Genomic DNA, 13,585 nt, shown 5'->3' with positions numbered 1-13,585 from the left:
GGCTCTGCCCCCAGTCCCAATGTATACGTAACCAGTTCTTCGGGAAATCAGGAGACGGAAATTAGGAAACTCTAACAAGGTTCATGTCTCGAGGCCGTTGCAGTTGTCTGTGTCTCTCCCGGCCTGCGCGGGATGAACCCCTTTCTGAACGACCGCGTTTGTCTGACATGATAATGATGATGCTGCATGTCGCAAAACCCCATGGCTGACCGATTTTGCAAACCTGCATCATATCTCTCACAATTGGGTCCTACTGCCCCTGGTCTGGTCGTGCACAGCTCACCTCTCATCCATCCATCCATCCATCCATCGACTCAGCCTCGGGGATCAGTTCCTTCAGCTAGACGCCGCAACCCTTCCATCCACCCATCAAGTGGGAGACCCAGCGCCGCACGGATATCGCCGTCCAGCAGTCCTCGCATAGGGTGCGCCTCCTGCTGGTACCCGAGCCAAGCATCCTGGTTCTGCTCTTCAATGGCTTCCAGGTCCCGCGTGGCACAACCCGCCAAGTCGAGGTCCGTCGAAGCTGCATCATCACGAAGAGCCACAACTGAAAGTGATGCCCCAATTGCATTTCTGAAAGATTCCACGACAATCTCCTCTGTTTGGCCCTTGGGCATCAGTAGGTTACCGTTTCGGATCAAACCTTCGAGCTCGGCCCCCGATAGTCGCCATTCTTGCCAGAGCGATGCTACCGCGCCTAGGCGACCTAGAAGGACTATGTAAGCCCGATAGATTTCCAGGGCCAGCAGTGTAGCACCATCGTCGCGCCGCTCCCGGAGGAAATGAATGGCAACAGATCGAATTGATCCGTGTGCAGTGTGGCTTTCTGCAGCATGGGTATCGTTGCGGATACCCGTCAACAGACTCAGGAGGGTCTGTCTGTCGCTCATGTCGAGGAATCTTGACTCTGAATTGACTCTGAGATGGTGCGAGTACGTCTCCAAAGTATCGAGGACGTCACACAAAGCCTCATCCCCAAAGTGTCCATCTCTAAAGGCAATATCGAGGTATTCCATGGTGGCCGCGGGCTTGCCCATCTGGGCTGAAAGCCTCAGCCCAAGTCCACACAACGGCTCGCCAATATGGACGCCACTAGACGATAGTCTCTGGCTAAGGTTGCCAAGGAAAGCCAAGAGGTCGTGACAAGTTGCGCTTTTCTCCTGGCAGCCGTTCAGAATATTCGCGCATGCATCCCGAACCTCGCTAGAGAGGCTGGAAGGTGGTCGCCCTCGACCGTTGTGGAGCGTTTGGTGAAAAGACGTGGCGTCCAGGCCTGAAGACAGACATTGCGAAACAAGCCTGCGAATGCCAATAACCGTGTCCTGTTCTCTTAGGACTGATGCGAGCTGGCTGGGAGACGGCGGTTTGTTGGTTTGCTGCTCGGACTGCGCTAATTGATTGCGTAGCTGGAACCAGTGAAGCAATAGCTCGTCGTCCTGTTTGGCGTGTCCCGGAATCCCATTTTTCGAGCAGATGGTGTGGAGAGTGTTGGATTGCTGGCGCTGACTCGGTGTCTCGGTTCCCAGAACGTTAGCGAACCCTTGTTGGCCGTTGGAGGAGTCGACTGGTGGGCCTGGTGATGAGCTAGATGGGGCTCCGTTGAGGGCTGCGGAGAGAATGTCATGGCTCCCGGGTCGCCAGGAACTGGTTGGCTCCATCGATATCTCGAAGACCTTGCGCCGGGACCAATCGACCTCGCTCAGCAGCTCCTCGAGCCGACTTCTCAATGCCTGGCGCTTGGGATCCACAGACCAGTGTTTGAGCATCTGAGCCTCATCGTCCTCGGTACACGTCCGCACATGCCTACTGTCCATATCGTCGAGGTCGAGGAGGAGATTGTTGATCTGAAAGAGTTCCCGATTCGGCGGCTTCTTGGGTTTTGCCCTGCCCCATCTGTTGACGGCATAGTAGATTTCTCCGCTCTTGTCCTCTCTTTTGATGAATGTCTTTTGGCGGATTTGTTGCGCTCCAGCGTTTAGCGTTGGTTTTGCGACCTGTGGTCTTCGGGCAGCTGCCGTGCGCATCATGTTGGCGACAAAAGGGAGACGAAAGGTTGGACACGTTGCAGTAGACGTGAGAGGTAAAAAGCGTCAGAGAAGACAATTGCAGACGGAGAAGATGCTTGAGACGACACGCGACTTAAAAAAGTTGTGATATCATGTTGGGAACTTGAATGAAGCAAGGAGCAGTTGAAATTGGAAAGTGGGAGAAGGCAAGACCTTGCCGCGCATTCATTCCTGCTCTCCCCGCAGACACGCGACATCCGAGGATGGCTTTGACGCCCCTTCCTTGACAAATCCCCGCCGTCGTCAGCCGTGAAGCCCCCTCCAATTGCCTTGTACAGGCTGTTTTGGTTGAAGTTTACAGGCGTTCTTTCAGGCAGGTGCTGCCCCAACGGTCCAATTCCCCGCCCCGCAACCCCCTAAAACCTGGGGAAGTGGAGGCCGCTACGGCAATTGAAATGACCAGCAGCAGATCTGTGGCTGTGCGACTGAGCCACAGCTATCGGCGCCGCAATTACACTTTTCCGTTTGGCTGGTGTGTTGACTATGACTCTTGATCTCACGTCAAGGTGAATGAACCTTCATAAAGAATATTGAATCACTGGCATATGAATGATAACTTGGATCTTCAAGACCCTCAGCCCAGTCTTTCTATCCCCTCTGAAACTCAGACCTCCGAGTTCCCATTTCCTGCCTTGCATCCATTGCCCCACTATCTGCCCATCTAGGACTAGGTTTTGTTTCCAACAACCTGAATTCACAACACTCCACGGAGCAACCGCATCATTTACTTCATCACATCAAACCGACAATATGGCACCTCCAGCAAAGAAACGAAGAACAGAGGCGGTCGAGTCGCCCTCTGCAGAAGAACCGGGGACTATTGAAGGAACCCCGGCCAAGGGAGGTGAGACCGACGACTTCTCCAAACCCGACGACACAACCGCCACCAAATCATCCACCGAGAAGAAGGATGACGCGCCAGCTCCCGATGCCAACCCTGCTTCGAAAGCCAAGGATCGAATGGCCCGCTTCAAGGCGCTTCAGGCGCGAGCAAAGACTTCAGCGGAAACGAACTTGAAGGAGGCCACCCTCGAGTCTCAACGGCTAGCTACCGATCCCGCGCAGCTCACTGCGCTGCACCGGAAACACGCCATCGCGTCGCACAAGCTGCTCAAGGCAGACGTGGAGGAAGCTGGCGAGGATTTCGAGCGCAAAAGAGCATGGGACTGGACGATCGACGAGAGCGAGAAGTGGGACAAGCGACTCAAGAAGAAGGCGGCTCATCGCGACAACAACTCCTTTGCGGACCAGACGCAGGAGGCCAACAAGATATACAAGCGACAGCTTAGAAATATCAACGCCGATATGGAAAAGTACGAAAAGGATAAGCAGGCCCTCATCGAGAGGGCAGCAGCATCGGGCGGCCTGGACATTGTCGAAACCGAGGACGGCGAGCTTATCGCTGTTGACAAGGACGGATCCTTCTACTCGACCGCAGATTCTACAACGTTTTCTCAAAATAAGCCGGACAAGGCGGCGGTGGATCGTCTCGTGGCGGATCTGCAGAGAGCCGAAGAGCAGCGACTGAAGAAGAGAAAGGAGAGGATGGCACAGAATGGCGACGAAGGAGATGTCACGTACATCAACGAAAAGAACAAGCAGTTCAACCAGAAACTGTCTCGGTTCTATAACAAATACACTGCCGAGATCAGGGACAGCTTTGAACGAGGTACAATGATTTAGAGGGAGATGGTCCATAGATGGCGCTTTTTAGTCCTCCGGGGTATTATACAGTCTAGCGTTGTGCTTTTAATACATCATCATAACCACGGCCACTACAGCATTGTTTTTCTCCATGCCTTGCTGGCAAGTTCCTCAATCTCGGGCACTTCAAGCGCGCCCTTGACGCTCTCGTCACCCAGAGCCTCAACCACAGCCTCGGCGACAGTCTCAACCTTCATCGGCTTGACGCCAGCTGCACCCATAAAGGTCTTGAAGTAGTTGCCGGTAAGATCGTTGAAGGCAGTGCCCAGGCCGACCATGGCAGCCAGTGGCATCGTGACGGGGCGCGAGCTATCAAACATGAAGGACGGTCGGATAAAGATGCCTCTGAGCTGAGGGAACTTGGTGGCAATGGTGACTTCGGCCTCTCGCTTGGTCGAGATGTAGCGTTGAGGAAGGACAGGCGCTCCTCCAGCAGCAGAGATGTAGCAGAGGGAGCTCACATTCACAGCGGCGGCATGCTTCGCTAGAGTGACGGCGCTGTCACGGTTCATGATCTCATACGAGAACTGGTCCTTGGGGTTGGGAGGCTTGATATCCTCGCCTTGTCCTCGCTGTAGGGGATCGACACCACGGTCGCGGACAGGCGCAAAGGCTTTCCGGAGACCACTGATGGGCGACTCCTTGCCCGAGATGGCGCCCTTGTAGTCGGCTTCGAGGAGGATGCCCATACTGTGGACGACATAGTCGGCGCCGTTGAGCAGAGGAGCGTACGTAGCCGGACGGAGGATGTCACCGCGCTCCCAGCTGACCTTGTGTGCCCACGGAGGGGGAGAAGGGGACGAGGTGATAGTGTCCCATCGGGGGTCTCCGGAACGGCTTAGATGAGAGATGAGCTTGTGATGTGTGGTGGTGAACTTGCGAGAGGCATTACCTGATGGAAGTCACATCCCAGCCTCTTGCCACAGCATATTTGCAGATTCGAGAGCCCAGAAACCCGGTTCCTCCGCAGACGACAAGCTTCTTTGTCGCAGACATGTTGGTGTTGGTGTTGAAAGTGGTGTGATGTCAGGGTTCACCCGGAGCTAAGTTGAGCTTCAGAGAGCTTTTAAGTAAGAGGAAAACTGGACCAGCTGCTGGAGGAATATGAAGAGCAACTGAGACAAAATTGCCAAAGGTGTGGCGTGCCAATTGAGCCCTACGGCCGTGTCCCAGTAAATATTGAGCACTTCCCGATGGGAGAGAGAAATCAATGAAATCATCATCGGGCCCTCGAGGCTGCGAAGTCTTCGTGGCTTGCATCTGTACTAAGCGATCATTGGCTGAGACAACTGTGGCGCAACCCAACAATCAGTCGCAAGGCTGACGGCCGTCGCCAATTCTTTCTTCTACACTTCATCTCTCCATCACCCCGCCATCTCCCAGTATCATCCATTTTTAATCGCGCGGGCGCATACCTCTTCTGAGGAAATAATTACTACACTATGGCGCCCCAAAATCAGCTAGGAAAGCGCGTAAAGCTGACGCAGGTCCGACGTCCCTTCATCGTGGGAAGCACCGCCAAGCCCTTCTCAGATACCAACCCGCGACCAGCAGGCATCCCCGACATCCACACACACTCCTGGCAGGTCTTTGTGAAGGGCCTCGACGATACAGACATTACATACTGGCTACGCCGCGTGCAATTCAAGCTCCACGAGTCGATCCCTAACTATGTGCGAAGTACGACCTCGATCCACTACTCTTCCATGCGCGCGACGAGACTAACGGCGAAATAGTGGTTGAAGGAGAGCCTGGAAAGCCATTTGTCGTCAACGAGACGGGGTGGGGAGAATTCGACATCACTCTCAAGCTCTACTACGTTAACGACTCGGGCGAGAAACCCCAGACGCTGTACCACTATCTCCGCCTGCATCCCTATGGGCGGAACGAGGACGAGAAGCAGGCCATGGTCGCGTCAAACGGCGAAATCCGAGCATGGAGCTACGAAGAGCAGCTTTTCAACGAACCCTACGAGACATTCTATAACATCCTTACACAAGGCGCCGTGCCCAAGGGGTGGAAGCCGAGCGGCGGCAAAGGGAAGGGTAAGACGCGCCTACCGCCACCGCCTCCCACCGATAGCAACGAGGTATGGGAGCGCTCAGCGATGATACCGGCGCATAACAGGCCAGGACAGCCCTTCAGTCTCGAGACGGAGGCAGCCGAGATCCGAAAAATAGCAGAGGCCCAGGCCCAGGCTGAAGAAATGGCTAAGAAGATCCTGGCCGAGCTCAAGAGCAAGGAGGAGATGCTGGCTAAGCTCAAGGCGGAGAACCAGGCTGCTGCTGCCGCGAACAAGTCTTAGACGAGCTCGGAAACGGAAAAGAAAGCAGAAGAGCCCACGAAGAAGGTGCCAAAGGTCAGAAAGATCAAAAACCGCCACTGGTAGATCACACCTTGAACCCGACAGCACGCATCATGGATTGCTGTTCAGGCGCCAATATAATACCCGACCGCGTTGTGGGAACTCGGAATTAAAGGGGGCAACATCCGGTGTCAAGATTCCACTTCACACAATGAGTCAACTGACAGCGTCATTCCGAGGTTTTGGCGTTCGATTGGACGTCGTCTTGCGAAGTCGGCATGAGATGTGCCAACTCATCAAGCTCCGGTCCACAATGGACGCCAGGGGTTGACCGTGGAGGTCATGAGAGGAAGTTGTCAGAAGCGACATGTTGCCAAGTCAAGGGTTGAATCAGGAAGTATGCTCCCGAAAGCGGTACACTTAGGATACACTGGGCGCTTAGAAGAGAAGAGAGTTTGTTGCATCTGTTTCCTTAAACCGCTGTGCCACAAGACAAAACTTGACATTGAGTCATCGTATGGGACGGTGATGAATCTGGAGTAACGTCACAAGAAGCAGCATAGTAAGGTAGCCCAAAGATCTTTGAATCATGTGAATTGGAGTTGTCTCTGCAGCAGCACAAACTTTGTTGGTGCTACCCAACCCGCCCTTCCGGTTAACCCTTTTATCCCATACCATGGGTTTTGTGCCTGTTGATATCTCGGCCATTCCCAGTCCCAGCCAATCTCACCAGTCCTACTCCGTAACCGTTCATCAAACACCTTGTACCAAGCCATGTGTGCAAACCATCCTCCTGGGACCCGCGACCAACCCAAAAACACAAAGGTAACCCTATCCAGTCGCACCCTGCGCGACCCCTAGAACTCTGATAGTGTGATGTTATCGGCTCACACATGTAGAATAGACGACAAGGAAATAAAGACAGTATCCACGCCCCAACCTGGCCGGTCATAACTCGTGATCCGGCCCACCTTTTTTATCATTGGGCAAGCCGCCTCTTCCAACGCCCGTTGCATGTACCAAAAGAAAAAGCTGGGTCAGGTCGTGTCCAAAGCCTGAAACCCTCCAAACACCAGCGCCTGCGAAAAAGAATGAAAAGTAAAGAAAAAGATCTAAAGAATGGAGAGCGGTATATACTGATGCTCGTGGTCCGCAATTTTTATCGAGTGGCGGCTTCGTATGCTGGGGGTGGCATATCTTCGCGCTCCTCCCAGGTTCCGCGTTGTCGATTTTTCTCGTCGTAGACGCGCTTGGCAATTTCGCCAGCCATCTTCATGATCCAAGCTTGTTCGAGAATGACAGACGAATTCTCTGAACTGGTGCTTTGATTTTCCAAGATAAAGGCCTTGTCTTTTCCTGCCTTGATGCCTGTAGTGGCAGCTGCGGGGGCCAAGTTCTGAGGTTCAGGAGCTTGGGCAGAAACCAAAAGGGGTTCCATCTGTTGTGATTTTTGGAATTCTGCCATCAGAGGAGGAAGGCCCGTCTCCTGCACGCTTCTGAATCGAACCTTGGCCGGAGTGGGCGCTTCGGCAATGACAGAAGCGTCTGTCTCTTCAGGAACAGAGTCGTCAAGGGCAGGCTCAGACAATGGAATGTTGAGTGATTCGGTCTCTGAGGCCTCGCTAATAGTCTCTGGGGTAACAGCCTCTGACTTCGTTCGCCTCAAATTGACCACTCTTGTCTTCTTCTTGCGACCTGCCCGTGATCGGCTGCCAGGTCCAAGTGACAGGCCAGTTGTAGCTGAGTTCAAATTGACGAGTGAGGGTCGAGCTGGGAGATGACCGTGCGCAGTGCTTCCGGTGTCGGAGAAGGTGTATGTCGTAGAGGTGCCGGCAGGGAACGAGTAGGTCTTGGTGAGAGAAGGTGTTGCGATTGATGGCGTCGGTGCCTCAGAACGATTCTCGTGTCCTGTCCAAGCACGGAAGACCACATCGCGAATGCCCGGAGTGAAGAGAGACAGGGTGCGGTGGGAGTCTGTCAAGGCAGCAAGACGCAGCAGGTTCTTCTGCGAGAATAAGGATTTGACCTCGCCGCTTCCATTTAGCGTAAGCTCCGAGATGGCGTTGGGGTCGAGGAGATTGCCGTTGGCATCGACTGGGTCCAGTGGGGGACTTGCCAGAGGGTCGACACCTGCTTCGTCTTCCGTCTCCTTGGGGGTTTCTGTTCCCTTGTTGGCTTGATCGGGACACCATAGTTGAAGGGACAATCTGTGAATAATCGCGGGTAACTCGTCCATCATGAGATTTCGTAATTGCTGTTCGATGGTCCTTTGTAGATAATCGCGAACGAACTGTATCGAGTCGAAGGTCGACGAAACTTTGAGGGATTCGAGTGGGTCATTGCGGAAGACAAGGGTCAGACCCTTTTGCTTTGAAAAGACGAGGATGATGAACGCCGAAAGCTTGATTTCAGACAAGGTGATCGAGAGTGGAATGGTTAGGCCTGACGCGGCGGCCAAGGGCTGAGGGGAGGTGAAAGTCGGCTTCGAGTATAGGTACGTGTTTAACGGATTGGCCTAGAGTTGCCGAGTTAGTGCGAGTCCTAAGAGCGTTTGCATGAACGAAATCGAAGCTACCAGGCGCTAACACGCCCGCATGTGACAACGCATTGAATGAGCCCAATGCACATATCGCAATCAAAATGAGGTGGCATTCGAGCTATGCAATGTGCTGGGAGAGGAAAGTCGAGGAATGAGGGGAGATGGTGGGCTTGTGCTGGTGCAACAGAGGCTTGGCCGAACTGAGGGGTTCGTGATGTTGGGCGACCCGACACGTCCACCACCAGAAAATGGTGAGAAGGGATGCAGGACGCGAGCAGCGATCCCGCAGATGTTCCTGCAGTTGTGCTTTGGGTATTTCGAGTGTTGTATGTTGTGCGCGACGCTGAGGCTTCCCAGTTGTCGTCGCAGAGTGAGGCGTTGACGATGTCGGATATAACGGAACAAAGAGGGACATACTTGAACTCTTGTCTTGAGCGTCAAGAAAGAATCACCAGAATAGGTCATCTTGAAGATGCCCCGGAACCTATCCTCTGCCAAGTCGCCAATTTCTAGGATCTCGAGGTCGGGGGGCACGGTGCCGAGGTTGAACTCGCTGACGAGGATATCATCGACAATGATGGGTGGTTTGGGGCTCTTGTTCAGCGCCTTGGTCAAAAGGTCGCGCGCGCGACGGTAGAAGTCGGCGTCAGCCGTCAACGGCGACCAGTTGAAGTTGAAGGCCATGTTGAAATGGCTTTCACCTTCTCACAACCATGGATAGAGCAAAGAGGTGCCGTCGAGTCGGCAGCTGTGACGAAATCGCGAAGCGGGCGAAAGCACTGACAAGGGCGCGCGTGCTAGATGGAGCTCGTCGAGGGGCAAAAAAACAAATCGATCGCGAACAAGCGAGGGGAAGGTTCGGCACGTCGTCGGCTGGGGGATTTCGAAACGAAGTCGGCGGGCGGTGAAGGAAAGGGAAAAGAGAAAGGTGAGACAAGAGGAGTCGGCGGTGAGCTCGACAATGAAGGTGGGTGGCTAGAGGACGGCGGCGATAGGTATAAAGAGGAGAGAAAATAAATCAGGATGGATGAATGGATGGTTTGGATCGTGGAGATGACGCTACAGGATCTCCCGGGGCTAGAACCTCAAGGATGATTGGGGGAGCCGAGGCCGAAGTGGGGAGCTCGGGACAGCACCGCACCTGCACTGCAACAATTTTTTTTCACTCAGGGCTTGACACGGCCAATACCACCAGCGCTGGAGGTAATATTAGTGGGTATGGGTTTGAGGTGTCTTAGCGAAACCGTCAGAGGGCCGCTGAAAAGAGGCGGTCTTGGAGGCTCGAGCCCCTGGATTGCAGCTGTAGGGTTCCAAACTTGGATTTTTGGGTTTGTGAGGGATTTGGTTGGTCCGTTGGAGCCGGCGGAATGGCAGGGTCTGGTTGTTTGTTTCTCGGAGTTTAGCGGCCGAACGGAGTTGGCGACGGAGTTCAAGATATCTGAATTTGCGGGAGAAAGAGTTGGTCCAAGCAGACTGAGGCAGAGCAGTTCGTCGGATCCAAGCAATGAGAGGCGTTTCAATTTGAATTGTTAATGCAGTGAGCGGCAGTCGAGGCAAGGTAGCCCTAGATGTGCAGCGCAGCAAAGCAATGTGTGCAGCGCAACGCAAGGTTCGCCGATGGACTCGGGCGCTTCGCGAGAACCCGAGAAGGCGCGCTGCCGTGCTGTAGCCGGAACGGTGGCCGAGGAACTGGGCTGGGCTGGGCTGGAGGCCCACAGGATTTCGTCAGTAACTTCAGCCGGGCCGGGGACTAGTCGCGTGACCCCGTCGTTGTCAGTGAGTTGGCGCGTCTCTTATTGAAGTGAGGAGAAAAAGAAGAGGCGGGCGCAATCGTGCTGTGCGCAGACGTAGTGTGTGGTACGGAGGCGCATCAATTGGGCTTTGTCCAAGGCATCAAGTCGAGAACAATCGTTTACTTTGTATAATTCCTGCCGCTCCCGAACTCACTCGCCCCCCGTCCTTCTCATGCGAACGTGCAGCATTGAAATTTCGCTTCTCTCCACTGCCGATGCATCCTTCCCTCGAGGTACGGCGTCACAATCAGATGATGGCGCCTTGCACCTCTTGTGAAGCCGTCTCGTGGGTCGACGAATGCATCAGGTGGTTCGATCTTCATCCAGACTTTCTGGGGAAGCGAAAGAGTTTGCTTACGCGAAGACCCCTAAAGATCAAGAGTTTCTTTTTCTGGTAAGGCATCGCCAAAACCATCTGGCCAAGGTATGATTTTCGCCAAAACACGGGCCAGCGGCTCTCTCCGGAGTCCTCCGATCCATCCCTCTAGTCGGGACACCAGCCTCTGGTCACCTCTGCAAGCACTTCCACCAACGACTAGCCTTGGATAAGGATGACCGGGAGCGGGAGCAGGTGTTCGCGCCGGGCATGAACGGAACCAGGAGCGGCAAAGCAGTTTGAACTGCATTCGAGTAGAACGCATTGGATCTTGCTGAGTCGTAATGTAAAACCTCGTCAATGCGTGATTTGGTCATGTGCCATTGAGGGCAGCGATAAGCACCTTCTGCCTCCTCCTTTACCCCACGGAGAACCTCCGCTTGCCCTCTCCTCCATCTCGCCCACCATCACTACGCCTCCACTAACGGTCGGAGCGGTGCTACGTTTTTGAACCTGTAAGGCACCCGATTCTGGTGAAACACTAACCCTATCACCTGACGAGTCGACTGGGCTTCACATTCGTTCTTTTCGACATGGGCATCTAAAAAGAGAAATCGGCACGACCAGCTATGTGACGGCATCTTCGGTCTCACCAGCAGAGGCCTTTGTGCTACCCCAGCCTTTGAATAATCTCCGAATCCGTTGTGTCTGGGTCTGCTCGACCAAATAAAGCGTGTTACACATCGAATCACTCGAATGCAAAATTATCACGCCGCGGGCGCTGCCTTTGTGCTACAACAAATGCCTCGCTGGGTCAAGTCACGGGAGCGAGTGCGTGCGTTTACTGCGCATGCTACAGCTGCACCATCACAGTGCGCTACGCATGTATTTCCAGTCGTCTGGATAGAATCAGTTCTGTGAGCGAGTTGAGACTCCACGTGTAAGTCTAGGAGAGTGGGCAAGTGTGCCTAACGTCTGTTAGGGCATGCGCTAGCAACTCCACGTCGATGATCCCAAGCGGGAGGCCCAGGAGCCAACACGGCCAGGCGGGCACCGCACTCTACGCGACCGAGACATTGGAGGAGCGACATCGCAATGGATCAGTCACTCTGTCATAGGGATGCCCAAAATCCCATGATCACCGCCGAGCCGCGCACCTCAAACCACTGACAGCTGGGCGTTTGAGGCCAAGCCGGTGCCTCATCACGGCGGCGCATCAATCACCGCCAGCTTGCGTGACATCATCCCCTCCGGTCATGGCCGAGACCGACAAAAGTAGTGAACCTCGTGCCCGCTTGAGCCCCAAAGTCGGAACCGGGGCACCAGCCAGTTGGGAACAGCAGAGGCCCGGACACGACGGTTTGAGTCATCCGTGGCGGCGGCTCAGCAGCTTTTGTCTCTGCCACGCACCGCTGACATTGACGCTGAGGCTCGCCAGCTACGGTTCTGCGTTGTCGGTACCCGTCCGGGTCGGTGCTGCTGTTGTCATTTTTGTCTTCTTTGTGCTCCGTGCGTCCAGACAATCAAGGGTTCCAGGGTTCCAGGGTGTCTGTCAGAGGCGCCAGGGTGCAAGGGCTGAGAGCCAGCCAGGGGATCGCCACCAAGGAACGCCCTTGTGCACAAGGCCCAAATGGCACATCGTGGCCTCGTACGGATGGGACCAGGGAAGCTGTCAGAGAAGCACGATCCCACACATTGACTAAACCGGACGGCAATCTGGGCGGGTGTTCCCTGCTCAACCGGTTTCCAAGGCCTTGGTCTCTGTCGGACGGACCCCAGCCGTCTGTGTGTGATGTGATGGATTCTGCTGGGCTCGCTGATGCATCATAGCAGGCCTCACTCACGGCACTTGGGCCAGTATCAACCCCACGAATGCCTCGGCTCTTAATTGTCGCAGCCCAAGTCAATGGGACCAGGCGGCGCCACAGCAGTGACACCAACGTCCAGCGCCCCTCAGTCGGTCGCATCAGGTGCAGATGCAGGCGGCGCGCAGGACGAAAGAAGACCGTGAGACTCCCACGCTGGGCCATCCACTCGCGTCCCCCAAGCTTGGATCGATGGCTTGCTGGTCCTGGAACCCTGGAACCCTGGGTCCTGGTTGGCCAGAGACATCGTCTGCTTGCTCGCCATGCTTGCTGCCAGAGGCGATGACTGGCATTGGCGCTCGCCCTAGTCCGGGTCCGGCCCCATGGTGGAGGGGCCCTAAAAACCTGTGCGTCACCATCCCAGATCGAATCGTCGACTTTTCTGGCGCGACGGCGGGCGACACGAAGGCTATGGCCTGTGGAAGGTGGACTTTTGGGCTCGCTGGCACCCACTCCGCGCCGCCGCTGGCGACCAAAAGACCCTGTGCCTCGCTCGCGGGGTTGCTGTGCTCTGTTTCTGCTCCTCATCCTCGTGTGTCGATTTGTCGCCGGTCGTCAGTCTGCATATCCACTTGCTTGCTCTGTACTGTAAATGGTGTTGCTGCGGTGGAGGCGTCTGCCAACGGAGACCATGCCAACGGCGGTTCTCCCCTAAAAGCAAACCGAAGCAATAGGGGGCACCAGGACAGGAAGACGAGTTTGTCATATCATATGGCCTTGCCGCTCCAGTTTCATTCGACCTGAATTCATTGTACACCTCGTTCTCATCCTCCACCCCCTGCCACGCAGCCAGAGCCATCATGACGATGATGTCGTCCTGCTAGGAACAAGACATGGCCTGTTGCGAGTCTCACGACATCGACCCCTTACTCCGAGATCTTGTTCAACCGCACCTAACAACGTCTGTCTTGCCGTCGTCAGCAGAGACCTCAGAGTTAGACATACAGCACACGTACATGGTTGTGGCCTGGACTGCGTTGCCATCCATTGCAGT

The 13,585-nt window shown here is 54.9% G+C and overlaps 5 protein-coding genes across 5 annotated transcripts; 2 read left to right on the top strand and 3 right to left on the bottom strand.

The window, feature by feature from the left end:
- Positions 1 to 314: 314 nt before the first annotated feature.
- On the bottom strand, positions 315 to 2,030 carry LRP88_09851 (uncharacterized protein; the record flags this gene model as incomplete). The annotated part of the gene is made up of 1 exon (XM_083246327.1): positions 315 to 2,030. One exon carries the CDS (start codon positions 2,028 to 2,030, stop codon positions 315 to 317), a length of 1,716 nt encoding a protein of 571 aa, XP_083097440.1.
- A 789-nt stretch (positions 2,031 to 2,819) lies between these two features.
- On the top strand, positions 2,820 to 3,752 carry LRP88_09850 (SYF2 splicing factor-domain-containing protein; the record flags this gene model as incomplete). The annotated part of the gene is made up of 1 exon (XM_083246326.1): positions 2,820 to 3,752. One exon carries the CDS (start codon positions 2,820 to 2,822, stop codon positions 3,750 to 3,752), a length of 933 nt encoding a protein of 310 aa, XP_083097439.1.
- A 92-nt stretch (positions 3,753 to 3,844) lies between these two features.
- Positions 3,845 to 4,769, bottom strand: LRP88_09849 (ubiquinone biosynthesis protein COQ11; the record flags this gene model as incomplete). The annotated part of the gene is made up of 2 exons (XM_083246325.1): positions 3,845 to 4,610; positions 4,666 to 4,769. 2 exons carry the CDS (start codon positions 4,767 to 4,769, stop codon positions 3,845 to 3,847), a joined length of 870 nt encoding a protein of 289 aa, XP_083097438.1.
- Positions 4,770 to 5,215: 446 nt separating this feature from the next.
- Positions 5,216 to 6,078, top strand: LRP88_09848 (YEATS domain-containing protein YAF9; the record flags this gene model as incomplete). Its single annotated transcript, XM_083246324.1, has 2 exons — positions 5,216 to 5,453; positions 5,510 to 6,078. 2 exons carry the CDS (start codon positions 5,216 to 5,218, stop codon positions 6,076 to 6,078), a joined length of 807 nt encoding a protein of 268 aa, XP_083097437.1.
- A 1,159-nt stretch (positions 6,079 to 7,237) lies between these two features.
- On the bottom strand, positions 7,238 to 9,301 carry LRP88_09847 (ERMES complex subunit MDM34; the record flags this gene model as incomplete). Its single annotated transcript, XM_083246323.1, has 2 exons — positions 7,238 to 8,593; positions 9,035 to 9,301. The coding sequence occupies 2 exons, from the start codon at positions 9,299 to 9,301 to the stop codon at positions 7,238 to 7,240; spliced, it is 1,623 nt and encodes a 540-aa protein (XP_083097436.1).
- Between the last annotated feature and the right edge of the window lie 4,284 nt (positions 9,302 to 13,585).

The sequence above is a fragment of the Fusarium phalaenopsidis genome, assembly GCF_050370095.1.
Source record: "Fusarium phalaenopsidis strain FUZ10S chromosome Unknown contig_32304, whole genome shotgun sequence".
Lineage (NCBI taxonomy): Eukaryota > Fungi > Ascomycota > Sordariomycetes > Hypocreales > Nectriaceae > Fusarium > Fusarium phalaenopsidis.
Note: the sequence above shows the minus strand (reverse complement) of the source record. Positions and strands in the feature narration are given on the sequence as shown.